This window comes from Gobius niger (assembly GCF_951799975.1).
Source record: "Gobius niger genome assembly, chromosome: 3".
Classification (NCBI taxonomy): domain Eukaryota; kingdom Metazoa; phylum Chordata; class Actinopteri; order Gobiiformes; family Gobiidae; genus Gobius; species Gobius niger.
Window position 1 is genome coordinate 28,530,260 of NC_136854.1, and position 26,945 is coordinate 28,557,204.

Below are 26,945 nucleotides of genomic sequence, written 5' to 3' on the forward strand. Positions count from 1 at the left end.
AGTGCACTGGTCAATACATCAGGCAGTACAATATAGATCTGCTTAATACAGTCATCCAAATAGATTTGATGTTGTCGTGGGTATAGGCTGTGGTCGGCTATATGCTCAAGTCACGAGTAGAGTCCTGTCTCCTAACATGAGGTGCACTTGTTTTGGAATTCGATTCGCCGGGGAGGCTGCGGACACCCCGCCCACCGGGCAACAAGGGCCACTGATTGGTCTTAGCCGTCGCCTGTCTCGGGGACATCAGAAGGGGCACGAGTTGGCCCATAAGCCTGCGCTTTTGGTCCTCAGTGTCGGACACGTAGTGGGAAAGAGCAGGCCCAGATGCGCAAGTTACGACAGCCGCGGTGGAGATGAAGGCGGGCTCCGACTGCTTTTGATCGCCGATTGCCCTTTCCATTCAGTCATCAATATGGCAAAGCCCGTATCCCGAGAACCCACTCCTGCAAAAATGGCGTCCCTTTACCGGGTCCGAGCTCTGGCGTTGATTTTTTTGACTGTCACTGGCTGTTGTGTCACCCCCACAAGTGGCAAGGAAAACTCCGAGGAGACCGTCATCATCGGGTTGCGCCTGGAGGACACGGACGACATTTCGTTCATGGATAGGGGCTACCTGCGGGTGAGTGAGCGTTCCCGGGTCAAACTAAGGGTCTACGGCCAGAACATCAACAACGAGACATGGTCCAGAATTGCCTTTACGGAACACGAGCGGAGCCGGCCGGTGGGGAGCCTTGACAGCTCTGGGGAGAGCCACGAGGACCTGTCCAACTCTCACCCGTGTGGCATTAGGACGTCAGATCTTATTATTTTGCCCAACATTATTTTAAACCGAAAGACGTCAGGGATTGTTGAAATTGAGGTTAAACCTCTCAGAAAAACTGAGAGAAGCAAAGCTTATTACCTTTGCATTGCCACCTCGACTCCTGCCGGGTCCAATGACCCTTGGTCAGAGAATACCTGGATATACCATGACGGCGATGACACCAAAGTGATAGTGGTGGAGGAGAAAAAGTTTCTACTGCCCTTCTGGCTGCAGGTAATCTTCATCTCTATGCTCCTGTGTTTGTCTGGGATGTTCAGTGGTTTGAACCTGGGGCTCATGGCTCTGGACCCCATGGAGCTCCAGATAGTCCAGAACTGCGGCACAGAGAGGGAGAAAACCTATGCCAAAAAGATCGAGCCGGTCAGGAGCCAAGGGAATTACTTATTGTGCTCTCTTCTTTTGGGGAACGTGTTGGTCAACACCACACTGACCATCCTGCTGGATGACATTGCAGGGTCAGGGCTTATTGCTGTGGTCATGTCCACTATTGGAATAGTCATTTTTGGGGAGATAGTGCCACAGGCCATCTGCTCCAGACATGGGCTGGCAGTTGGAGCAAACACCATCTTTCTCACCAAGTTCTTTATGCTGCTCACCTTTCCTGCATCCTATCCTGTCAGTAAACTCCTGGACTACCTGCTAGGACAGGAGATAGGCACTGTTTACAACCGGGAGAAGCTGCTGGAGATGCTGCGTGTGACAGACCCCTATAATGACCTGGTGAAGGAAGAGCTGAACATCATCCAGGGTGCGCTGGAGCTCAGGACTAAGACAGTGGAGGATGTCATGACCCCCCTGAGGGACTGCTTCATGATCCCAGCTGACACCACCCTGGACTTCAACACCATGTCTGAGATCATGAAGAGTGGCTACACCAGGATCCCTGTATTTGAGGGCGAGAGGTCTAATATAGTGGATCAGTTGTTCGTTAAAGACCTGGCCTTTGTGGATCCCGACGACTGCACCCCTCTCAAAACCATCACCAAGTTTTACAGCCACCCGCTGCACTTTGTCTTCAATGACACCAAACTGGATGCGATGCTGGAGGAGTTTAAAAAAGGTGAGCCAAGCCATTTTCATCTTTTATTGTCTCATGTCTTATTGATAAACAGAAAGGAAGCAAAATAAAGTTGTTTGAACTAGAAAATAAAGTGTTTTATTATGAAATATAAAGTATTATTATGATTAGTAAAGTTGCATTATTGTTATTCACCATTCATGCATAATATAGTAATTACATCAAAACTTTAGATCACTTTTGAAGCCCTAGACACACTTCCAATCCAAAAAAGAAATGCAAGCCAGATATTCAAGGATGATTCTTCAAGCCTTTGTGAGTCTCCAGGTAGTCATTGATAGATGGGCGTAGTAGTCGGAGTGCTTACCGACGTCAGTGAGGGATGCTTGTCACGGTCCCGCTGGTCACTTCCTGTACACTCCAAGCAGGGGGCCTTATCTCCCCATCACTTCCAGTCAATGTTAATGTTCAAACTGTTTCTCTTTCTTTCTCGCCTCCTTTTCTCCTCCTACTGCCCACCTCTCATTCATTCATTGTTGTGCCTCTCTCCCCTCCCTCTGAGCCAATGAACGCACTGGGACATGTGGGAATGGTGCAATGCCGCTGCTCAGGTTATCACATGGGGCATCTCGTTTGAGAACCTGCTTAAGTCCCTTGTACCTCTCTTGCGCTTGCCTCTGAAATGATGGTGGTGATAGCTTCTTTTGTCCAGCCCGGGAATGCAGTCGTGTGGATAATGAATAACAGCCTAACACCATCCAGTCCCCATGTGCTGTCTGTGTGTATGCGCAGGGTGTGTGAAAATATTGTTTACCTCAACCACTGTTGTTGCTGAGTTTAAGCTCCCAAATGTCCCGATATACAGCCAATAACCGGTTAACTGGTCACTAATGCAAACATGCTTTTGATAATTAATATGTTGTGTGCTTATTATTACAAAAAAAATATTAGTAAATAGGATAAATATGGTCTGTAAGAAGAAGAATCATTTCAAAGGAATAACACGATAATCACCTCTATCAGAAACAAAGCGCAGGATTAAAAGCCAAATTAGCATTACATAACACAAACTAACTGGTCAGCGAGGTTTATTTTCATACCAGTTTCCTGTTTTCAATAATCTGCTTGTAGTATCTATAGTAGAAATGTTTGCTGTGTGATTTTGACCAAAGTAATTTCAAAGATACATACGCTTGGGTCTCGTTTTAGATCCAAAATGCAAATAGGGGATTTGTCAATGTTCTGAGGCGCAAATCAAGTGTACTTTAGTATTATTTGTAATTGCAGCGTTGCTTGTAAATTACTCTTCACTTTGAAAGTTTTTTGTCAGTTTATCTGTTATGTATTTAGTATTATTTATCTACTTTTGGAAGATATTTCACACAAAACTGAAACTTTTATTCCTTTTGGCAAAGTTCCGGCATATCTGAAAGTGACCCAGTCTTCTGATCAGAATCCCGGCTCCTGTGGGTGTCGACTGTCATTGTGTCCTTGGGCAAGACACTGCCGCCAGTCTTGCCTGTGTAAATGTAGTGTGTGAGTGAGTAAATAAATAGTGGAGCAATGGAGCAGTTTGAGCTCACCACTGCTCTTTAAAGCCACACTGCATAGAATTTTACCCAATAAATAAAATAGAAATACAAGCATTTATTTCATGACAGATATTTTCATCATTGAAAAATGCCTCATAAATGTACAAACAAACATGAGCTTTTGCCGTGGGCGGCTCAGACATGACTGTAACTTTACTGGGAGTGGGTAAGTCTCAAGCTCGATGTCGACTAAAGTCAGCATAATATAAGATTTGAACAAGTTAGGTCCTCATCCAAATCCATCCTTGGATTACCCACTGCAGTAATAGACTTTTCTGTGTAGAGCTGGTCATTAGGAACATGTTTTGTACTGATGTCAACACTATAGTCCAAAATGTTACGCAGTGTCCCTTTAAGAAACTCATCAAGCTCGCAAAGCACGATTAAACGTTATCGTTGTGGCTTTGCGTTTGACACTTCTCAAACAAAAAGGTTTTTTCAGTTCATCTGGAATTTGACATGAATCTCAATTTGGTGAAAAACCCAATAGCGAGATTTGAAAATATGTTTTAAAATAAAGATTAGATCATGTAATGAATATTGTATGTAAATATGAATAACTTATTAATAAACCTGTTTGTAGAGGTTTAATCTACAGGGTTTTATGCACCCTTTAATGTTTTCAGAGGACATTTTTTGACCTGAGATGGTACGGCCCTAAATCTCAGGTCAAACCTCTGTGTCCTTGTCCCATGATTGCTGTGTAATTATGAAGTAAATGTTAATGTCAGTGTGTCTGTGATGCGCGGTGGAGGTGTGTTCAGTGCAGATGTGTTCAGTGCAGATGGATTTGGCCACGCTCCAGAGGGAATTCGCCCTCTGTGCTCAGTTATGTGCGTCTGTTCTTGGAAAGGGCTCTGGGGTCACAGTTTCCCGTATACCTAAGCACTGCACACTCTCGGTTCAAAGCCTTTGAATTGTAAGTCACTCTTAATTAATCTGTTGCCGCTGCACAGTCTGGGACAGAAAATGCTACACACAATCTTTTACGGCATACATGGCTTTAAGACTGTAATATGTAACTCATATCCAGTCATTTTTGAGCTTATATGCTTATTTAATAAATGCTCATGTTATTTCACTCTGATGTTTATGGTGAAATGTGTTGTATTTGATTTTTTTTTATGTCAAAAGGCTTATGTTCGCGATAAATACAGTATCTCTATACCTTTAGACTAAAATGGCATGTACTTCTTTATGAAGTGAGGCAGACAGACAATGGAAACTTTTGACCCATTTATTAATGACTCTCTGACTGAGAGAGCCACAATTACTGTAATCCCAGATTTGCTTGTCAAGCTGCAGGTTTACTGTTTAATGAGTAGGTCGAAGTGAGCCACTTGGGACTGAACCAAGTAGCCCAAAATGCCACATCTATGTCATTTAACTGTTTCATTTTGTGTGAAAGTAGGTTTGTCCATTCGTCTAATTTAGCACAAGCTGCTCCTAAACTGATATGAAACAATATTTTGTCGGGCTGGAAAGACCATCCCCTAATACTCCGTGTACAGGTGAAACTCGGAAAATTAGAATATCGTTAAAAAGTGCATTCATTTCTGTTATTCAACTTAAACTGTGAAACCTATGATATAGAATCATTACATGCAAAGTGAGACATGCATAGCCTTTATTTGTTATAATTGTGATGATTGTGGCTTACAGTCTATTTTCAAAATATTCAAATTTTATGAGATTTTTAATTCGGGGTTTTTACAAACTGAGCCATAATAATCAAAAGGATAACAAATAAAGGCTATACATATCTCACTTTGCATGTAATGAGTCCATTGTATATTTTAGTTATTAGAGTTTCACAGTTTAAGTTGCATAACAGAAATTAGTGCACTTTTTTAACAATCTTCTAATTATTTTTTTCACTTGTATGAACCTATACCGGCCATTTCGAGTTTTGAAGTAACACATTTTTTTCTACTCTACTTTTTAGCTCTCTACTCAAACAGAGCCGTTTATGCCCATAGTAGCTGCTCTTCTTGACTGCCCCATCATTTCTCTGAACCCCTGGACCCAGTGTAATAAAGTCTACATGTGGCCTGGCATGTCTTGAACTAGTTCCTGATTGCTGCAATATAGGCCAATCTATGCTTAATTCCTATTCAGCAGCCTTCACAGGTTCTTTGTGGTAAAGTAAAGCATATTTTCTGCATTTTGCTTGTTGATTTTTGTGTGTGTAAAAAGTAGTTTTAATTCACAACTGTACCTACACTTGTATGTATATGTGGGTATAATCAATCAGTCAAACAATCAAGTTTTAGTTCTGAAGCGCTTTACAACAAACAAAGTCAACAAGTGCTGTCCACACATGACATGAAAAAGATAAAACTAGATTGAAAGCACATTTTTCCAGCCATTTACTGTAGCACTTGAACTGGTGATACCCCCTTTTTCTTTTTTTTTTTCAAACAAATAGATTCTCCCACAGTGCTCACACTTATTTGGATGCTGATATGTTGTAATTGTTTAAACATACTTCCAAAGCAACAGCAAACCTTCCAGTACCGCTTTGCATCACTGAGAGCATCTTCTGCCATGGCAAAGACTAAGTCACTGGCTTTATGAAAACATGTCCTCACTGGATTCTAAGAACCTTCGCATTATTAGAGGACAGTCATTATGTAAGTCCATGAGTTTGCCTGATTGGCACATTTAAGTGTGATGACCGACTTTGGGCCTTTTGATATCTTCTTGGTTGTCCTCAGATTGTTGTGTTAGGGCCTGGGTTTGTATTTTGGCCTACATTCTTCAGATTCTGGTTCAACATGGAGTAGGCCTCTAAGACCTGATTAGTACAGCAGTGAAGGAGTGCGCATTCCCAAAACCTGTCTGATCTGGCATTATGATTTTTCTTTACATCGATTCCCCTGCCACACACTGACCTGCAGGGGCAAATGTTTTTTTTATCCTCCAGCCAAAGTCCCATCAGAAATCAGACCAAGCATTTCAGTTATACATCTTGCTCATACTATACATAAATAATGGCTTACATTTTTAGTGCGCTGTAAAAGCCTGTGCTACCAAGTTTCTCAAAGTGCTTCACTGTAGTTATTACTCATTCACTCCATACGGTGATAAGCTACCATTGTAGCCACAGCTGCCCCTTGGGGTAGACTGGCAGAAGCGAGCCTACCAAGATTGAGCCATCGGCCACCACCACCCACTCTCTCACACACTACATTCAGTCTGGCCTATTGTACATGTTTTTAGTGGTAGGGGAAACCGGAATACCCGGAGGAATCCTATGTAGACACGAGGAGTAAATGCAAACTCCTCACAGAAAGGCCCCGTCGAGGTGGGAATCGAACCGGGACCTTTTAGCTGTGAAGCACAAGCGCTAACTGCTGTAAAATAGCTAATTTCATTTTTCCACCACAGACTGACACATGGCATAATGTTATGGACCAACCAGAGAATCAAACCTTCAACCCTGAAATGTTGTAGTTATTGAGACCCACTCTAACAAATTCTTATTGTTGAAATTATAACTTTTTGTATCCCCATGTGAAGTGCTGAGGCAAGACAAGGCAAGGCAAGTTTATTTGTAGAGCATAATTCATATACAAGACAATTCAAAGTCCTTCACAGTTGCATAAAAGTACAGGAAAGCAGATAAAATCAATAAAACATCAACATAAAAGTCATTAAATTACGTTAAAGTGCACTGTATGAGAGCATACAGTTCACTCTAACGGATGGTTCTTACAAACCTTTGTTTGGTGTTGATTGGACTTCAGACATGACCCAATTGGCAACCTGTGCGCGCCTGCTCAAAGAGCTGCGTGACTTATAACAGTACTATGAGCTGTTTTCACGAAAACACAAAGTTACTTTGAAGATAAAACTAACTTTTGATCATTCTCACAGCGATCCGACCTTGTAACTCTTCTGACACTTTACACATGAGTTCTGAGACGTCTTCTGCTGCGACAAGGACCTTTTTATGAGATGTTTATATGAGGAATAAGTGCTGTATTGTAACTGGAAAATAAGAAGATGCTTTTGTTAGAGATGTGTGTTTTGCAGAGGCCAGCTTTGATGCATCAAGTCATTCATTATACCAAATATGTGATCACCCACTAAAGTCCCCAGCAGCACATTTTTTAACCATTCCACACTGCTGTTCCCGTCTCTTCAAATCTCATCTTTCCTAATGTCCCAATAGGAGACCCATTAGTAACGGCTCAGTTCTTGTAACCTCTGACTATGCCTCTACGGTAAGGCTCTGGTCATTTCTGAGCTGTGCCTGTTTCTGAGTGTTGATAACTATGCACTACTAAGGTGTTGTTATGCAATCTACTATACGGCCACCCCCACAATCCTTTAATAAGCTGTTTATCAAAACACCAAATGCAGTCAAATAGTTTTATTCCCGAGGTGCTTTTTCTCACATTACACTGAAGCTTCTTAGATGTTGATTTGTCACTCCAGTGCAATTGGTAAGTTGTATTTAGGCTTAGTATTTACTTTTGGTGTCATGCACCATTTAAGTGTTATATGTTAATGGTCTCAACGTATATAGCACTTTTCCACCTACATTAGGCTCTCAAAACGCTTTACAGCAAGGAACCACTCACCATTCATGCACTCATTCATACACCATTGTACGCAGACACTGGAGGAGAGGTGGGGGGAGTGTCTTGCTCAAGGACACAACGGCAGTGCACCCCCAGGAGGAGGAGCACTATCGGAAGGTCGGTTGAACTCCCGACCTTCCGATAATGAGACGACCCGCTCTACCAACTTATTAACATAGGACTGGGTGTAAAAGTGATTAAAGTGACTGTCTATGAGATTGCCAAGTGAGGAGAAAGTGGCAGTGAAATTTGAAAGTGAACAGTCCAGTTTCTCCCCTTTTGATTGGACCAGAAAACCACTCCTAATTAGAGAGCGAGAACAAACTTTCAAAAGTAAACAATCAAGCTCTCATTGGTCAAAGTGACGGCCCAGGCATTCTGATTAGTTGCTGGAATCAGCAACGGGAGGGACTTAAGAAAAATATAATTTTATATTATTTACATTACGTCAAATGTCAAGTCAGTTGTATGCAATCTATTACATTTGTAAAATGTTCATCTCATATCACTAAGTCAAAAAGACTGTGAATGCAAAACAACAACAACAACTGTAACTATGTAATGTACCACTTCAGTTGTTAAGACCAGCCAATGTATTCCTCACAAGCTGGGCTGTATAATTAAAGCTCCTCATATTGGTGTTGGTTGTCCTCTCACTCGAGGTAACTGTGTGTCCGATGGGCCTGTGACTTGGAGCGGGGCGCCCTCCGGCTCACTTAGCCTGGTAACCAGCTCTGCTGCTGTGCTGCAGCCTCTGGGAGGTCCCATCCCCCTTCTCCACATTCCCTCTCTCCCTCTTCTCTATATATTGTGTTGTTGCCCATTTCCCTCAGTGTTATAAATTACAAACGACACAAACCTCCAGGCCTAATGCCCTGCCATGGAAGTCTTCCAAGCTGCACTTTTTGGGGAGCCAAGAGGCTGCCTTCATTGATAACACCGGGCACACTGTCCGTCTCTCCATTCACTGGCACTGGGAGAGGCCTAGGACTGAGAAGAAGGCCCAAAGACATGGCGTTTTTTTACAATAAGCTGACGGAACCTACTTTAGACACTTAAATTCTGCAATGTTGCACGAAGCTTTTCCATGTCAAACACTTAAACCATGACAATTAATGATCAAACATAAAGTTACATTTTATGTTTATTTTGGTAATTCTTTTACACCACAAAACATTTCTTTGAATCTATTGTTGGTTGTATTAAATTTGTGAGTGACTTAAAGTGCATATCACAGGTTTTAAAGTCTTTCCATGTTTTGTAAGTTATCATGGTTATCACTGTTGTTAAAATGTTGCAATATTTATCTTCTGATCTGACACATTACTGACAAAGGAAGAGACAAAGTTCCATATTCCAAGCATTGACCTGCAACTCTTATACACAAATGAACAGTCATTGAAAATCTATCTTTTTATGTCTTATATAATTTTCAGGCAAAACCTTAAATAATATTGTGTTGATGTGAAATCGTGTAATCCTTCATGTGCAGGTAGAAGTATTTTGCTTATCTGTGCATAAAAGTCCCTATTACAGTGTCTACACACTATGTAGACTATACAATGTGTGTGATTAATGTTCAATACGCAGATGTTTAAATCAGGGGTAGGTTGCCCCTGTCCCTCTTTTTCCTCCTATAGCTTAAGCTATTCATCAGAAACCGTTTCTCTGGAGCCAAGACTTTGGATCTGCTCCAGAAAATGTCACAAGCTTTGCATTTATACAACCCTGAAAACAAAGAGCTGGAGACTGATGCAGAACAATAGAAGATATGGTCTAATGTGATTGCATAGACACATTGTAGGTCATTCGGTTCTCTTTCTGACACTTTCTTATTGAACAGCAAGTGGGAAACAGCCAGTGGCGCCCCTCCATGGACTGCGGCCTCAGCCACAACGTCCCTTTGGCCAAAAACTCCCAATGGCACAATGTTTGTGTTAGACTGAGTTATACATCAAGTATTAAAAGCTCCCAGACACTCCAAGACAATAGCAACATGTTGAGTCTGACATTTATGTTTATTTGATAAGTCTAGTGCTGACATTTTTTAACTGGGGATTGTGGTTTCAGGAAATGTTATATCTGCCACTGCTGCTCAAGGCTGTTTGTCATTCCAGTGTGTGCTGTTATGGCACTCAGACAACTTTATGAAAACAGTATGGCATTCCCATGGTTTGTTTTCAACTCTTTAGGAGTGTGAACCTCATCAATTACAATACTAAAGTTATCCTCTAGGTTTAAAAATAATTTAACTGGAATAACTTTTTTGGGCAGATGCCAACCCACCAAACAGTTGGCCACAAAATTAGTCCATTTAGATTGTTTTTAAACCTAGAAGATAAAAAGTAACACCTGGATGACTGAGAATTTACACCATTTGATTACAAAAGCGGTCTATTTCAGCTATTTTAACAACTCTCTGGACACACAAAGCCTGAAAAGTCAAGAATCAATTAGATTGGGCAATGCGCCACTACTAAAACCGAAAGTGGGAACCCTGAGTATTGATATGACTGAAACTCACAAAATACTCACGGGAACCCCACCTTTTAAAATAATCTGTTTTATGTTAGTAGTAAGTTTGACAAACACGTTAAATTTAGATCTATTGACAGACACTTTGTTGCAGTAATACATTTCTCTCCTCGCTGTTTAGCAGTTGCAGTACTTTCACCTAACAGAATGGCACCTGACTACAGCGCAGTGTGTTCCTACTGCTCTCCCATTGACGCTGTTCCTTATGACAGAGGCCCAGAGGAATCTCCTCCCGGGGGACTGTCCAATAACAAATGCAGCCGTTTCTCAATGAGCAACAATGTCATTCTCTGAGCACGGTGCGGTGTGTGTGTAAGGCTAGTGCAGGACAATCTTATGACGAGGCCCTTCATGACAGTTAGCTGTGAGCACTGACTGAACTAATGTCAGGGGCTGCATAAAAGATCGAGTTTAATCGAGTTGTGATCAAATTGATTCTAATTAATGGCATATGGCTTTTTAACTCAAGTTGACAGCCAATCCTGTGGCATCAACAGTATTTTGTGTAGACTAGAGTTCAATATGTGGAGATTGTGTGATTATTATGATTTTGTCAGAATAATTTGTGTTGTGTTAAGCAGTGGTTTTCTCAATAGATATATTGGACTAGAGGTAAGACTGGACAATTGAATCCAAATCATAATCTCAATAGGAGTCTCATGGGAGTTTATAATCATTAGTTTAACAGCCAATCGTCAGTAACAGCACCTGGTGTTGGAGCGTGGACGAGACAAGGGGGGATTTTTGTGTTAAATGATACTGGAGGAGCATAATTATATATTTGAGCTGAGGTTAGAGGTTAATGTATTTGCTTTTACCCAAATCTAAAGCTTCTCGACTGGAGCTCACAGACTATAGGCCCGAGTAGCGCTTCATTTGAAAGCTAATACCTACAAAGCTCATCTAAACTGATCTTTTTCCTCACTTTGTTACCGTGTTGTCGTTTCTTTTTTGTCACTCTGTTGTTGCGTTTTCATCTTGTTTTTGTCACTCTTTTGTTGCGTTTTCATCTTGTTTTTGTCACACTGTTGTTGTGTTTCCATTTTGTTTTTGTCACTCTTTTGTTGCATTTCCATTTTGTTATTGTCACTCTTTTGTTGCGTTGTCATCTTGTTTTTGTCACTCTTTTGTTGCATTTTCATTTTGTTTTTGTCACTCTTTTGTTGCGTTTCTATTTTGTTATTGTCACTCTTTTGTTGCGTTTTCATCTTGTTTTTGTCACTCTTTTGTTGCGTTTCCATTTTGTTATTGTCACTCTTTTGTTGCGTTTATATCTTGTTTTTGTCACTCTTTCGTTGTGTTTTCATCTTGTTTTTGTCACTCTTTTGTTGCGTTTTCATTTTGTTATTGTCACTCTTTTATTGCGTTTCCATTTTGTTATTGTCACTCTTTTGTTGCGTGTTTATTTTGTTTTTGTCACTCTTGTTTCGTTTTCATTTTGTTTTTGTCACTCTTGTTTCGTTTTCATTTTGTTTTTGTCACTCTTTTGTTGTGTTTTCATCTTGTTTTTGTCACTCTTTTGTTGCGTTTTCATTTTGTTATTGTCCCTCTTTTGTTGCGTTTTCATCTTGTTTTTGTCACTCTTTTGTTGCGTTTTCATCTTGTTTTTGTCACTCTTTTGTTGTGTTTTCATCTTGTTTTTGTCACCCTTTTGTTGTGTTTCCATTTTGTTTTTGTCACTCTTTTGTTGCATTTCCATTTTGTTATTGTCACTCTTTTGTTGCGTTGTCATCTTGTTTTTGTCACTCTTTTGTTGCATTTTCATTTTGTTTTTGTCACTCTTTTGTTGCGTTTCTATTTTGTTATTGTCACTCTTTTGTTGCGTTTCTATTTTGTTATTGTCACTCTTTTGTTGCGTTTTCATCTTGTTTTTGTCACTCTTTTGTTGCGTTTCCATTTTGTTATTGTCACTCTTTTATTGCGTTTCCATTTTGTTATTGTCACTCTTTTGTTGCGTGTTTATTTTGTTTTTGTCACTCTTGTTTCGTTTTCATTTTGTTTTTGTCACTCTTGTTTCGTTTTCATTTTGTTTTTGTCACTCTTTTGTTGTGTTTTCATCTTGTTTTTGTCACTCTTTTGTTGCGTTTCCATTTTGTTATTGTCACTCTTTTGTTGCATTTCCATTTTGTTATTGTCACTTTTTTGTTGCGTTTCCATTTTGTTTTTGTCACTCTTTCGTTGTGTGTTCATTTTGTTTTTGTCACTCTTTTGTTGCGTTTTCATTTTGTTATTGTCCCTCTTTTGTTGCGTTTTCATCTTGTTTTTGTCACTCTTTTGTTTCGTTTTCATTTTGTTATTGTCACTCTTTTGTTTCGTTTTCATTTTGTTTTTGTCACTCTTTTGTTTCGTTTTCATCTTGTTTTTGTCACTCTTTTGTTGCGTTTTTCATCTTGTTATTGTCACTCTTTTGTCGCGTTTTCATCTTGTTTTTGTCACTCTTTTGTTACGTTTTCATTTTGTTATTGTCACTCTTTTGTTGCGTTTTCATCTTGTTTTTGTCACTCTTTTGTTGCGTTTTCATTTTGTTATTGTCACTCTTTTGTCGCGTTTTCATCTTGTTTTTGTCACTCTTTTGTTGCGTTTTCATTTTGTTATTGTCACTCTTTTGTCGCGTTTTCATCTTGTTTTTGTCACTCTTTTGTTGCGTTTTCATCTTGTTTTTGTCACTCTTTTGTTGCGTTTTCATCTTGTTTTTGTCCCTCCTTCGTGGCTTTTTTTAATCACTTTTTGTTCCCCTTGTTTCTTCGTCTCGTTTTCGTTGCTATTTTGACACTTTTTTTGGGTCATGCCAAACTGGAGAAAATGTTCTCGGTTTAGGTGGAGGTTAAGAGGTTAAGAAAGAAAAAAAGAATTATATTTTAAATAAAATTCTACATCGTGATGAATCAGTTTGAGAAAGAAAATGATGATTTATTTTTTGCCATGGTGTCCAACCCCAACTAAGGTTGAATTTATGGATGGCAAGAATAACCGATTTTACAATTACCGTGGTTATAAAAGCTCACGTTAGGTTAATCGTAAGAATTTTAGGGCCCAGGGTAAATCGTCTCATGAGTTATTTATGCGCACTCATCATTAGTGTAAAATCTGCTCCAAAACACATGAAGTCAATGGCAGCTTCAATAGTCAAATGTGCAAATCTTATCCATTTTCATAGTTGCCAAAGGAAGAGTCCCAAAAGAATCATGTGCAGCCACGTTTATATCATGCAAAAATCAACATGTGTCGAACTGTGTGAGCACATGGACAGAAATAGATCTTTCGAAAACATCCACATAAATTTGCTTCCTTGTATATTATTTTACTTTTTTAATATAATGACAAAAGCATAAAGATAGAAAATAACATTAAAACAACCCTTAAATAAATATGAAAATGTACGTGTTTGTATGTCTTGCTTCTCTTTTATGAACATTTAGACAGGACTGTAAAGGTTTTGAGACATTTTCAAGATTTTCCTCTTTAATTTTGCTAATCGTGAATAATCGTAAAATATCTTTCCTCACAATAATTGTGACTCAAAAATGTTGAATCGTAACATCCCTAGTTGAATTCATCTAGTATTTGTATGTCTAGTCACCACAATAATAATGCATAGCACTAGTCGCTTTACAATTTTGTGCATTATTCATTCACTATATACACAGTGATGGTAAGATATTATTGTAGCCACAGCTGCCCTGGGGTAGACTGACCTCCGACCACCACCAATCACTCACTCACCACATTCACTCAGGCTTCTTGATGTTCCCAAATGTCTCCCATCCAAGTATCAGCCAGGGCCTTCCTGCTTAGCTTCTGAGATCTGACCGGCTTGGGCAGAGCAAAGGCACTGTTTGGCTGAGTCTAAGTCAGAATCATGTCCATGTTAAATCTTTCTCACATATGAGAGAGTTAAGACCAAAGATTCCAATCCTCCATCTTTGGTCCTGCTCTTAATTTGCAACAAAAAAGCTGAAATAATAACTGTGATCACTGTGGTTGTTTACGTCCATGATTTCCACCGGATGTTTTGGTGAGCAGTCGGCAAACAGCTGATGCATTCAGGCATGTTGCACAGTTTGTTTAAATTGTATCTCTTTTACAGTGCAAGGGAAGCAACGCTCTGTTTGTGAACATTGTTTTTGACTGTTATAGAGCTTCATGTTGTCTGCCAAAGCCCAAACGTGACGACATCATGAGCCCTCGTATGCTTTGGCTTGTTCACGATGACACTAGCCAGTGGAAAAATGGGTCAGAGTGACTGGAAACTGCTGCATTTTTTCACGAGAGGTAGATTTAAAATAACTGATCGGTTCCCATCACCCTGACATTGCACTATATTTGTCAGAGCTGAAATATTTGGAAAAATGGGAGGAGAGTTAGACAGGGAGGGGGCATTGATGAGGGTCCACTCCAGATACCGACCCTTCTTACTCCTGCCTTAAGTAACTATTTTTAGGGTCAAATTGCACTATGGAAAAATATAACAAAGCTACATTCCATAAATAAGCTGGGAATGTTGGAAAAGATCACCCAGTGTAGTCTCTGATGGCCGGGCTGGAGGTTCTCAGGCCTGGGTGAGGGGCATAGATAGATAAACTCTGTATGTGTTGACCGACTGCCTATTCTCAGTAGTAATGTACATTTACTTATACGATTTACATATTTGATGTGGAATGTTTTTGTTAATGTTAATTGATGCAATATACATTATGCACATGTGTTCTGGCAGTGTGCATCAATACTGTCCTACACCACAGATAACCTGTACGTTTTTAAAAGATTCAACCCGTCTTGGGCCTGGGTTTTGGATTACCCAGATAGGGTCCTTGACAAATGGACAGCCTCTGCCAAGGCTCTAGGGTCTCACTTGACAAACCCTTGTCCCACTCCATCTCCACTAAACCCACCACCATAATGGCTACTTTGTTTGTCACTGTCTCTAATAGTTGATCTGCAATAACCAGTAATAGATAAAACATGTTGGTCGAATGTTACATGTAGTTTACAGTTTTGGTGATTACTTTCAAATGTGTTTTGCCTTTTGCACACTGTGTACAACAAGAAAAGAAAACAGTATAGCAGCTCAAGTCTCTGCACCAAACACAAAGGTGACGCATCTATGTACAATACAATACAAGCAAAGGTTCATTAATTGAGGCTTTTCTTCCCTGACTAGAGTCATAAACACTCCGTTGTTTCTCTACTCGTTTTAGCCTGTTTATTCTAATCAATAAAGAAAAAGATTCATCAGTTGTTTCTAATGAGAACAAACATCCTAGAACTGTTTGTGCAGGTCAATCACATTGTGTGCTTAGTGTGTTTGCAGACACAAGTACTTCAATCACTTTCTGTGATGTCCTCGCGACTTATCAGCCAGTTAGCTTAAAGGTTAGAGGTCGAGCTGTTTTCTGTGTCAGAAGGTGAGGTTATATTGCCTAAAGCTCTAATTGGTTACAAATACAATGTATTACGTAAAAATCTCAAAGCCACTTTTCTATTCCTGACGTTATTTTTGTACTGATTAAATATCCTTTCTAATGTTGTGAGCTCATGTGTCAGTCGGCCATCGCTGTACCTGTGTTTTCTGTGTGAAACAGTGAAGTCTCACAGGAGCTGAGGGAATGAGAAGTGCTGGTCAGTACAGTAAAGTAGGCATTGATCTGTTTTCTCTGCTCCAGCTTCCTCTTCACTGCAGTGTAGAGTAATTGCAGGCTCAAGGACTTCTGAGGCCTGATTGCTCTAACCACAAAGGTCAGTTAAGACCGACCCCATGTAACATCGTAAATGTGTCAATGATATCTGAAGAGAAAAGGGGTCATTCCTTCATTTTGTCCTAGCCTAACATTAACATGACGTGACTGGTTATTAAAGTGCAGCGTCTACACAAGGTCAGGTTGTGGCTAATATTAGCATTTGTGAGCAGCAGAACACAGAGAAATAAATGAATACATACATTTTTGCTTTGCACTAAAGGTGATCACAACAGCCTACCACACACACTGTTACTGTATATTACTTTTTTATCCATTATCCTGTATGAGTATTTCTGATACTACTTCACCCCAGATAAGGTTGCACCAGGGGTGGCCTATCAGATTCTATGAGGGTCCCTGGAAACCCCCCAAGAAACATGTTTATTTTATTTTTGTTTATTTGACCATTGTTTAACCAGCAAAATCCCACTGAATTCCAGTCCTGGCCCCAGACGGAAACCTATGGAACATGTTTTTAGTGGGGGAAAACCTGAGTACCTGGAGGAAACCTACACAGACACGGGGAGAACAAGCAAACCACTGCACCATTGTGCCGTTTCGTGTGTGTAACCAAGGCTACCCTCACAAGGACATTTAAAGTAATTCTCTAAAGGTTGATAATTTTCGGCAGTGATAGTTGGGCACTGGTTGACTACGCCAGGTACAAAAGGGCTCTGTGACGAAGTAAATCTACTTAAGTACTCTGCTTAAGTAGCGTTTTTCAAGGATCTGTACTTTACTTCAGTTGTATTTTTATCGAAAACGTATCGCTTTTACTCCACTACATTTGAAAGATAATTATATCACTTTCTACTGCATTTCTACTAAAGGTTCACCAAATGTTTTGTCCCATTTGAAGCCTTATAATGCACACTTTAAAACAGAAGTCGGTGCTGTGCAATTATACTGTTAATTGGATGGATGGATAAACTTTATTGTCCTCAATGAGGAAATTTGTCTTTGGCTCATTGCCCGCAGCTGTCACAATTGGCAATGATATCAAATAAGAATAATAAGAATAATAGTGAATAAAAAGAATTGTCCCGTCTTGTTGCCACACAGGTGATTAAAGCTGATGTTTCCGGTTCAAACAGTGTAATTTTTATTTTTGACCCAAACTCGTTTCTTGCTCTCACAATCCCTCCTGCACAACCAAATTGTTCAAGCAAACAGCTGTGAGCTGTGGCAAAGTGAAGCAGGGGGACTCCCCCCCTGTGTTTGCTGTGTTTTCAACATATTCTGTGATGTGATAACGTCTGGTTGCACCTGATTTAAATTAGAAACTGTTTATGTAACTGTATATAGTTAGTGGCGCAAATCTGATGTGGACGAGTGTTTCTGAGAGACAAAAATGTACTCTACTCTACTGCACTTGCTTCTTGTTCCAATATAGCACACTCAAGCATCTACTTTGCATGTGGGCAAACACTTAGTAAATTAGGCCTTAAGTCTGTGAAATACCACTGAAACAGCATCACTGTGCTGTCACAGTGCTGCAGTACAATAAAGCATTTCTTCACGTTGCACTCAGGAGCTGAAACAGCATCCTGACCCTCGCCGAGTCATGCTTTTTCCAAAACACAAATTAATCATGCACTCCCATGCACACACACTGGACAGCCTCAGCTATTTACTCTGCGGTGTTTCTGCATGCAAATGACCCATTCAAGACAATCTGATCACACGGAGGAGGCTTCGGCCGGTCGGTTCCTTCCTTTGGTGAGAATAACGCAGAGGCAGAGTGGAAACTTCATTTTGCTCGGGCTAATATTAGCTTGGGCCTCTGGAAAATTCCTTTTAAATGATCACAAGCTGAGAAAAGGCAAAGAATTTGTTTAGCATTTTACTTCTCACTGTATTTCTGCAAACAGTTGAATGCAGGTTTTTGTGGGTTGCATGTGTAAAGAAGAGCGAGGAAGCGATGAAGACTGCTCAGTGTCATCGTAGCATAAGGATGTTTTAAAGAAACTGTAGTCTGGGTCTGTGCCCTCACTAAATGTCAGTGTGTTTATTTCTTCAGGAAAGTCCCACCTTGCCATTGTTCAGAGGGTGAACAATGAGGGCGAGGGAGACCCTTTCTATGAGGTTCTGGGGATTGTGACACTGGAGGATGTCATTGAAGAAATCATCAAGTCTGAGATTCTTGACGAGACTGACTTATACAGTAGGTTCTGTCCTCAAGTTTTCACAATACAAAAGCAATGTTCATTGTTTTGTGCATTCACATTAAAACATCAGCATTTCCCAAGAATTTAAGCAACAACAATAAACACATTTGGAAATACAGTTTGAAATGAGAGTTTGTCTGATTGCACTTTTGTATTAATGAAGACACAGAAATCAAATTAACACAGACTTAAATACTAATGCCACCGATTTCTCAAAAAAAAACACTAAATTAATTTTGGGTAACATAAAACCACTCTGCGGGGCATTGCAGGTCATTTGTTGCCATGTCACAAGTGCAGATAAACGTTTGCAAAGCTCAAAACAAAAGCAATGCCAGCAATAGCAATGATCAGCTCAACAACAACTTCTATTTTTGCAAGCTACTGGAAGAGAACACATTTAACCCTAATATTTGACCGGGAGTCGAGCAAAGCAGCTGCATCTCTCATGAACTCAAGCTGGTGATATTCCCATCCCATCACAGTTACGAGACAAAAGCCACTCACTGTAAAGATACTCCTCTTTAAAATGAAGGCTTGATTTTTAATGGGTGAAATGTTACACAGTGTGGCGTCAGTGTACACTCTCTTGCACAAAGTTTGACCATGATACTTGTGTCTTATTTGTGATTATCTCTCCTCAGCCGACAACAAAACAAAGAAGAAAATTACCCATCGAGAGAGGAAACAAGATTTTTCTGCCTTTAAGCCGACCGACAATGAAATGAAAGTTAAAATATCACCTCAGCTTCTGCTCGCTACCCTGCGTTTCCTGGCAACAGGCAAGTGGGCTGTGTTGCTGCTTGACTTCCCCCTGTGTGCCCTCAGCCCCCAGCGCTGCATTGAGGGACAGAGAGTGTGCGAGTCTGTTTGTGTCTCTGAGCCAGGGGGAGTAGGGAGGAGTGACGATGTGTGTAGAATGACTATCTGTGCTTTGTCGTGTGAAGTTGGTATGCATCTTTGTGTGAGCGCTTGAGGTCTGGCACAGGACATCTGCCCCAACCAAGCACATATGTGGTTTGGACATTGTGACGGGGGCTAATGCCTCCCTGCTCATTCATCCGTTAAATATTTCACAATTTCATTATATCTTTCATTATCACATTTATAATCAGCTCTGCAGTTATATCAGAACCAAGAACCTGACCAGTGTCTGTGAAACCACTGAAGTGTCACTACAGCCACTGCAGCTGGGGCTTTAGAACTTTAACCCTGCAGCTAAGCATTAAGTTCCTCTAAAGACGTATTAGTGTGTGGAGTTCCCTGTGGTGGAGCCAGCTGCTAGCTGACACATATCACCACTGCTGTGTTTAGAGGGTATGCAGGTGATGTCACAGCATTGCAAAAATATGGCAACAGAAGCAGAATGAGTGTCAGTTCTACGTTGGTATTATTTGTTTTGACAGTCAGTCTGGAATGCTGAGGGTTCTGTTGATGTGATGTAAGCGCATACCTCTACAACCTCAAACAATAGGTTCATTAAAGCATTAATGATGATGTGTACCTGTTTAACATGGTTATTATGAAGGTGTGTTTCTTCATCAAATGTGTTTAATTTGCTGTCTATCCTGGAGCTTCAGAGCTTTTTGTGTATGTTTTTCAGTTGATTGATTTTCTATCTACTTTTGCTTACTGTCTTGTTTCACCTTTGCAGAGGTTGAGCCTTTTGCACCCGTGCAAATGTCAGAAAAGATCCTGCTCCGTTTGCTGAAGCACCCAAATGTCATCCAGGAATTGAAATACGACGAAAAAAACAAGCGAGCAGCAGAGCACTACCTCTACCACAGGAACAAACCAGTGGACTACTTTATCCTCATCCTGCAGGTGCATGTCCTACTGCAACTCACTCAACACAAAACACATGAAACATCAGACAGCTTCTATTACTCTGTGTGACTGTCAGATTAAACCCTTTACAGCTGCTGCAGCCGCTGCTGTTGTTTTCCATAGTCCTGCTGTTTTTCATGGTAAAGCCATCGATCTAAGAGAGATGTTTGTTCCCACAGGGGCCACGCATGCTGCAAAGGTATGCGTGGTATGATTGTACCGCAAGGCAGTTGGGATAAAAGCTACCAACCATGTTATTTTAGATGAACAGCTAATTAGTGACACAAACAAAGGGACACACATCAATGTGTGTGATTAAGTATTCATGTTGTATTCACAGGGAAAAGTGGAGGTGGAGGCAGGAAAAGAAGGAATGAAGTTTGAAGCAGGACCGTTCTCCTTCTATGGGATGATGGCTTTGACAGCCGCTCCAGGTAAGACCACTGTCCAAATGGTTTAATATTTGGTAAACAGTACATGTCATACAGTACATATACACCATGGTGAGCTGGTTTATTTTTTTCAATTTTAATCTATTTTAAATCAAAACAGTTAATAAGCAGTTTATGGGATAATCGAATCATATATTATATCTGTCTTTTCAAATCAATTATATTTGTTGGTGCTCGTGGATTTTTTTTTTTTTTTTCGTGCAAAGAAACGTTTGTGTTCAGAAATGTAGTAATTGAAATATACCAATCGATAATACAGGTCGCAGTTTGAGTGACGTCATGAGAAAGCGTCACCTCCTAATTCTCAGTTCATTCATAAGTTTGATTTATCCCTATCTGTTATCTTCTGCTGCGATGATCCTGGAGACACCTACTGGTGAAAAACTACAGGACCGTTCTTTTACTTGAATCTGTGGAATCTCTGTTGACTTGAGACTCAATCAGTAATGAATGACCTCTAACTGATTATACCTTTCTACCATTTCTTTTGTTTTTCTGTCCAGTTCCTCTGTCCTTGTCTCGCACTTTCGTTGTCAGTAGGACTGAGTCATTAGCAGGATCTCCAGGTAAAGTAGGTTTTTCTCCTTTTTTTGTGTCTCCAAATCAGAGCTGCACAATATGCTCCTAAAACTAGTTTGTGTAATGTGCTAATTACTACTTTTATGCTCAAGTTCTTGGTCCCCTCTTGTGTCGTAATTATTTGGCATATCTGGGGATCAGATTTTTTTGGCGTTGAAAAAAGTAAAAGCCACCGCCTTGTTGTTTATTCCTATTATTGTGCAGCTCGACTACTATAAAGCTTTTATTATGTGAAACAATACCGGTTAATTCTGATTGCCAGTGTTTTTGTCTCGCCTTTCTGATTACTGATCTTATTTGATCATGTTTTAAAGCCAAATGCTTCTCACAAGTCACACATGTACAGTATGTTAACGAAGGGAAGAGGAGAGAAAGTAGTGACAATAAAACACTTCAGACTGTACACCCACATCCTCCTGCCATTTGTCAAGGGCCCGAATAGTGCTTGAGACTGGAGGCCCCAAAGCAGCCTAGGCTCCTCCTCCATCGCCCCTAACCTTTAACCCCTCCACTGCACAAACAAGACCTACAGCTACAGCCCCCTGCTGGACACCATTGAGCACACACATGTCCATGTGAACACACTGAACATTCTGTTTTTGATAGGATACACTTTCGTCGATAAATTGTTTTTACAACACAGGCCTCACAGCACATAGAAAGTGGAGTACTTGTTGGCGAGAGTTCACATTCGCACACGCCTTGCTGTCTCACACACGCGCATATTCCAACATGGGATTACATACATTCCAGTCAGCGTAGTAGCATTAGTGTTGGCAAAGCTGTTTCCACTTTGTTGTGTGTGATTTTCACTTGGGTTATTTAAGAAGTGGAAAACATAATCTGGCTTTAATTAAAAAGCAAAAAAACATAAAACAAGTGTTGTGTGAGAGATGCATCGTAGTTGGAACTAGCAGCAGAGACGCGTAATGTGTCTAAATGCTGAGACAATGATTTTAAGAAATGTTATTTTGGAAGATCGAACAGGCTTAACCTGAAGAACTTTAATGAATAGCACGTAGCAAATAACAAATCTGAGATTCAACCATTCCTTTCACTCCTTGTGTAGTTGCTTGTTATTACTGTATAACAGATGAGAGGTCTTTCTGAGTGGAGTTTGCATGAGTTTGCCATGGCTGCATTGATGTCATCCAGATACTTAACACTTCTACTAAAACAAGTGCAACTGGATCCTCTATTACTACCCTGTTAAAATAATTGACCATCTGTGAGTTATGACTGCTGTGTGTTGTTTGTATGCTGACATTGTAAACAATGTCCTCTTTCTACAGAGAATAAATCTCCCCCGCGGCCGTTTGGGCTGAACCACTCAGACTCTCTGAACAGAAGCGACCGGATAGATGCCATCACACCGACCCTTGGGAGCAGCAACAACCAGCTCAACTCCTTCCTACAGATTTACATCCCAGACTACTCGGTGCGAGCGCGATCAGACCTGCAATACATGAAGGTAAATACAAAGAATGTTTTAACTAATGGATTGTGTTTTATACACTATGTACGGCTAAATAATAATCTAAACGGAAGCTACTCACTGACCAATGAGTGACGTGATTCTGAATTTGATAGTTATTAAAAAATGCAATGCAATTTTTAATTTGACCAAGACAATTTGCATAAACAAACACATTCTCAACAAAAGCAAAAATGTTTTCATAAGTTCCTTCACTTGCAGGACTAGATTGTTCAGCAAAAGTATTTAAGCTTAAAGAACTGTCTCCTTGGATCAGATGGGAATGAAAAAAGTTTTTGACGTGCACAGGCTCCTGCATTTTGATGAGGAAAATTGTGCCAACTAATCCCATCCAATACCTCTGTAATAATAATAATATGTACACATTTGCAGAGCAGCTTCTGACTGATCCACCCTCACTGTGTGACGGAAATGTTTCATTTGCTGTATTCTAAACCTTTGACTCATCAAAGTAGACAGCTTTGGCAGATATAACAATTGAATGCACTTGTGACATTCCTGTGAGCTGCTTTGCTTTCACTTTTCTGTCCTGCTCATCCCAAACCCTAAAGTCTTAGCTGCATCTGGAGATAGTGCTGGACTCGCCATGTTTTTTTTCTCATTTAATTTAAAGGTTGTTCCGGCACTACTTGGACTTGTGTTTTGGATTATTATCCTGCTGTATGGGGAACCCCTGACCAATAGGCCATTTTTGTTTGAGGTGCCTGACTGTTTACTCTAAAAATCACCAACCCTGTTTTAAGCAAACAGCCCCATACCATCACCCTTCCTTCCCCTTGTTTGACACGCTCACACATACACTGAGGTTTTTTATGGGAACTTCTGCGACAGAGTTGGGAAAGGTCCTTCATTAACTACCATACTCAAATTTCAAGAAAACTGGAAAAAACCTGTATATGCCAGGTAGCAGAACCTGTAGGCCGATGAGAAGATATTTTTTTGGTTTTATGCATGTTTATAGCCATCAATGGCCAGTGTCCAGTCAAGCCTCAGAAAAATCATCTCTGGTGGTCCTTATGTCATGTTGTAAGATGTGGGGTGATTGAGCCACTCGTCCAGCTGTACTGCAGTCTATTACTGAGCCGTCTGTCTTTAAATCAGGGCTTAATAGTACTCACTTTTGATGCAGAACCTGCGAACTCTGTGAAGCACCTTGTGCATCTTATGGTTGCTGCTAAAGGAACAGGCCACCGTTTTTCAATGCTGAGATATGTTCTTACTTGATCTTAGACGAGTTAATGAGTACCTGTCTGGTCTTTACGTTTGCCCTCAGTCACACAAAAAGATTTAGCCTCTCCTCCTCTCCTCTATGGGGCCAAACGGGGGTGAAGTTAGAAGCGACCAAGTTGTTCCACGTTTCCCCTATTTAAATACGGTATGATAATATAATAATAATAATAATATAATAGTAATAAAACAAAATAAAACATGTTGATTTTCTAAGCGGATAAAAAGGGGAACTATATTGTAAGGCATAATAATAACGCCTTAGGAGCACTTTGGCGTCCGCGCAATAATATCTTTTTACTGCTCGGATTACCTCCAGGTACTCCGGTTTCCCCTACCACTAAAACATGTACAACAGGTTCCCTTCTGGGGCCAGGACTCCCCTGTAAAAGAGATTCTTGAGCTCAGTGGAACTTTCCTGGTTAAATAAAGTTAAAATAAAGTTAAAATTAAAGAAAAATTCTTGCAGCGGATGGAGAGCAACAATAGAAATGTATCAGAAACGTGAACTGTATTAATAAATATAATGACTTCATATTTTTATTTTGCTGAACCTCTTTTTCTTTTTATGTACTAAGGTTACCCGGCAGCAGTACCAGAATGCAGTGATGGCTTCACGAATGGACAAAACACCCCAGTCCACGGACAGTGAATTTACTAAAATTGAGCTAACACTGACAGAGCTCCATGATGGAGTAGAGACACCTACAGTGGTTCCCACTTCCACTTGCACCAGCAGCAGTTCTCCTGCAGTAGCTATAGCAGTAGGCAATGAGACTGCCCATTTACTAAACCAGCAACTGAACTGTGTGAGCCTCAATAGGAGTAATCACAGTGCCCACAATGAGGGACCTATTTAGCACCAGCCGACACCAGTGGAAATCCAGCAACTCCGCCTGGTCTCAGCAGACTCATGGGCTGGAGTAGGTGATGAGAAAGTGTGGAGGTGGGTGGAGATGGCTCTGCCCCCAGCAGGAGCCCAGGACAGTCCTAGAGATTTTGGAAGGCCAGGCTGCGAGAGGGGTGTGGCGACACTCCAACACTCCGCTCAAATGCAGTCACTCACTGCTGCACGTCCACCTGCAGAGGACCCTGCATCTGACCTCCACGTCTGCTCATATGGGAGACCTGGACCATGGGATGAGAGCGCATGAACTAGCTCCCCACTTTACTTTTGTAACAGAGAATTCTCCTCAGGCCAAAGACATTGGTCCACATTTTACTGGACTTGAACGGAAAATCTCAACTGCAGGGAGGATCAGATCTTCAGTAAGAACTCAAAACCCAATGTAGAGAGCGACAGTTTGTGCGTCGAAAGAAAGTGTTGAACCACAAACCAAGAATGTTTTCTGTATTTATTTATTTTTTAATATTATGTGTATATAAGTATGTGTGAAGAACCAATATGACATGAAAAAAAGAAATAAAGCATGCACTAGCATGTGCACAGAGCTGTGTGTGGTACACACGTCATGTAGACAAGGACATAAACACATTTTATGTAAATGAGGCAGGCTTTTACAGAATGTATATTACAGATTATTATTTTTACTATTATCATGAATCAGGCATATGAAACATTATCTTTTTCACCTTAAAATCACACAATTGCCTTTAAGAAGAAAAAAATCACAGAAGTATTTTAACAAAGTGCAATGAAATTTATTTAAGAGATGATTACAGATTTTAAAATTGCTGTATTATGAATTGACAGATATATTTGTATTGTATGTGTGTGTATAACTGATTTGCAAAACAGCCATCTACTCGCTGTTAGTAGCTACTCTTCTTTCCGATTCTATTTGACCTCATGCAGAGGCCTTGTTGCCAATCGGCACAGGCACAAAAGGTCACTGAGCTTTGAGTACAAGGGCCAACACTCCGCCGCCTATGCACATTTGCCTATTTTAGGCAGAATCATTGGGATATTTGCACGGTATTCATAACCTCATATAACTAACTTGAACCTCCATCAAAATACTAAAACAAACAACAGCAACAACCAACCGCTACATTAAAGGACTCCATGTTTATACTCACCTATTGGATCCATCTGTCATTGTTCTACTGCTCCTGTATGTGTCGTCTTTCCACAGTTGTCTTGTACTAGTAAGAACTTTACTCATAAAAGCAGGGAATGTAAAAAACACAAAAAGATGATTTATGTTACTTCAAAAAGTTGCACCATATGTTTGTAAACATTCTCAATTGAAATGTATGTCTTAGATTTCTGTGATCATCAATGGCCCACAAAAGGCTTAGAGTTTGCCGTGGGAAAGGTTGTTCTTGGGCCAACAATTTCAAACAGACATAATGTTCATTACAAACCTGTTATTTTAATATATTCACGAGGCCTTGAGATTCTAAAAAAATATATTATACCAAAAATTAAACAAGCATGGGAAAAAAATAAATGACACCTTTAACAAATGTTTTAATAAAATAAATCTTTAGGTTTGTACTGTCAGACGTTTAGAAATATCGAGCCTTTACCAATTATACTGAGGGTTAAAGGGTGTAAACGAGTTAAATATCGCCCCATATATTTATTATGTTTCTTAATACAGTAAATGTATCTGGCCTGGCTACTTTCCTCTGTGCTGTGGGCCACTAAATTAAAACTAACGTAAATTTTACATTGCTGGATGTAGCCACTAGAGGGCGCTGTTTCCACATCTGAAGTCCACAGTGGATTTCTGCATCCATGTTAGAATCTGTTTCTAAATGATGTTTTTTGTTTACTTAGAAGTGCTCCTATGCAGGAGATCTGCCTTAGGGTCAATCACATAAGCTACAAGAGTTGGTTACATTGTGCCTGGAAAATTCTTAGTCCACTCTTTGGGACAGTTTGGTTTCAGCCTGGTGAGGTGTTCTATTAAACTGGGCTGCTTTTACAAAC

At 40.2% G+C, this 26,945-nt stretch overlaps 1 protein-coding gene across 1 annotated transcript; it reads left to right on the forward strand.

Moving 5' to 3' along the window:
• Positions 1 to 217: 217 nt before the first annotated feature.
• cnnm2b (cyclin and CBS domain divalent metal cation transport mediator 2b) lies at positions 218 to 26,709 on the forward strand. Its single transcript, XM_079552797.1, has 8 exons — positions 218 to 1,886; positions 18,319 to 18,462; positions 19,111 to 19,248; positions 20,121 to 20,290; positions 20,634 to 20,727; positions 21,249 to 21,311; positions 22,617 to 22,795; positions 24,625 to 26,709. The coding sequence occupies exons 1-8, from the start codon at positions 416 to 418 to the stop codon at positions 24,904 to 24,906; spliced, it is 2,541 nt and encodes an 846-aa protein (XP_079408923.1). The 5' UTR covers positions 218 to 415; the 3' UTR covers positions 24,907 to 26,709.
• The last annotated feature ends 236 nt before the right edge of the window (positions 26,710 to 26,945 follow it).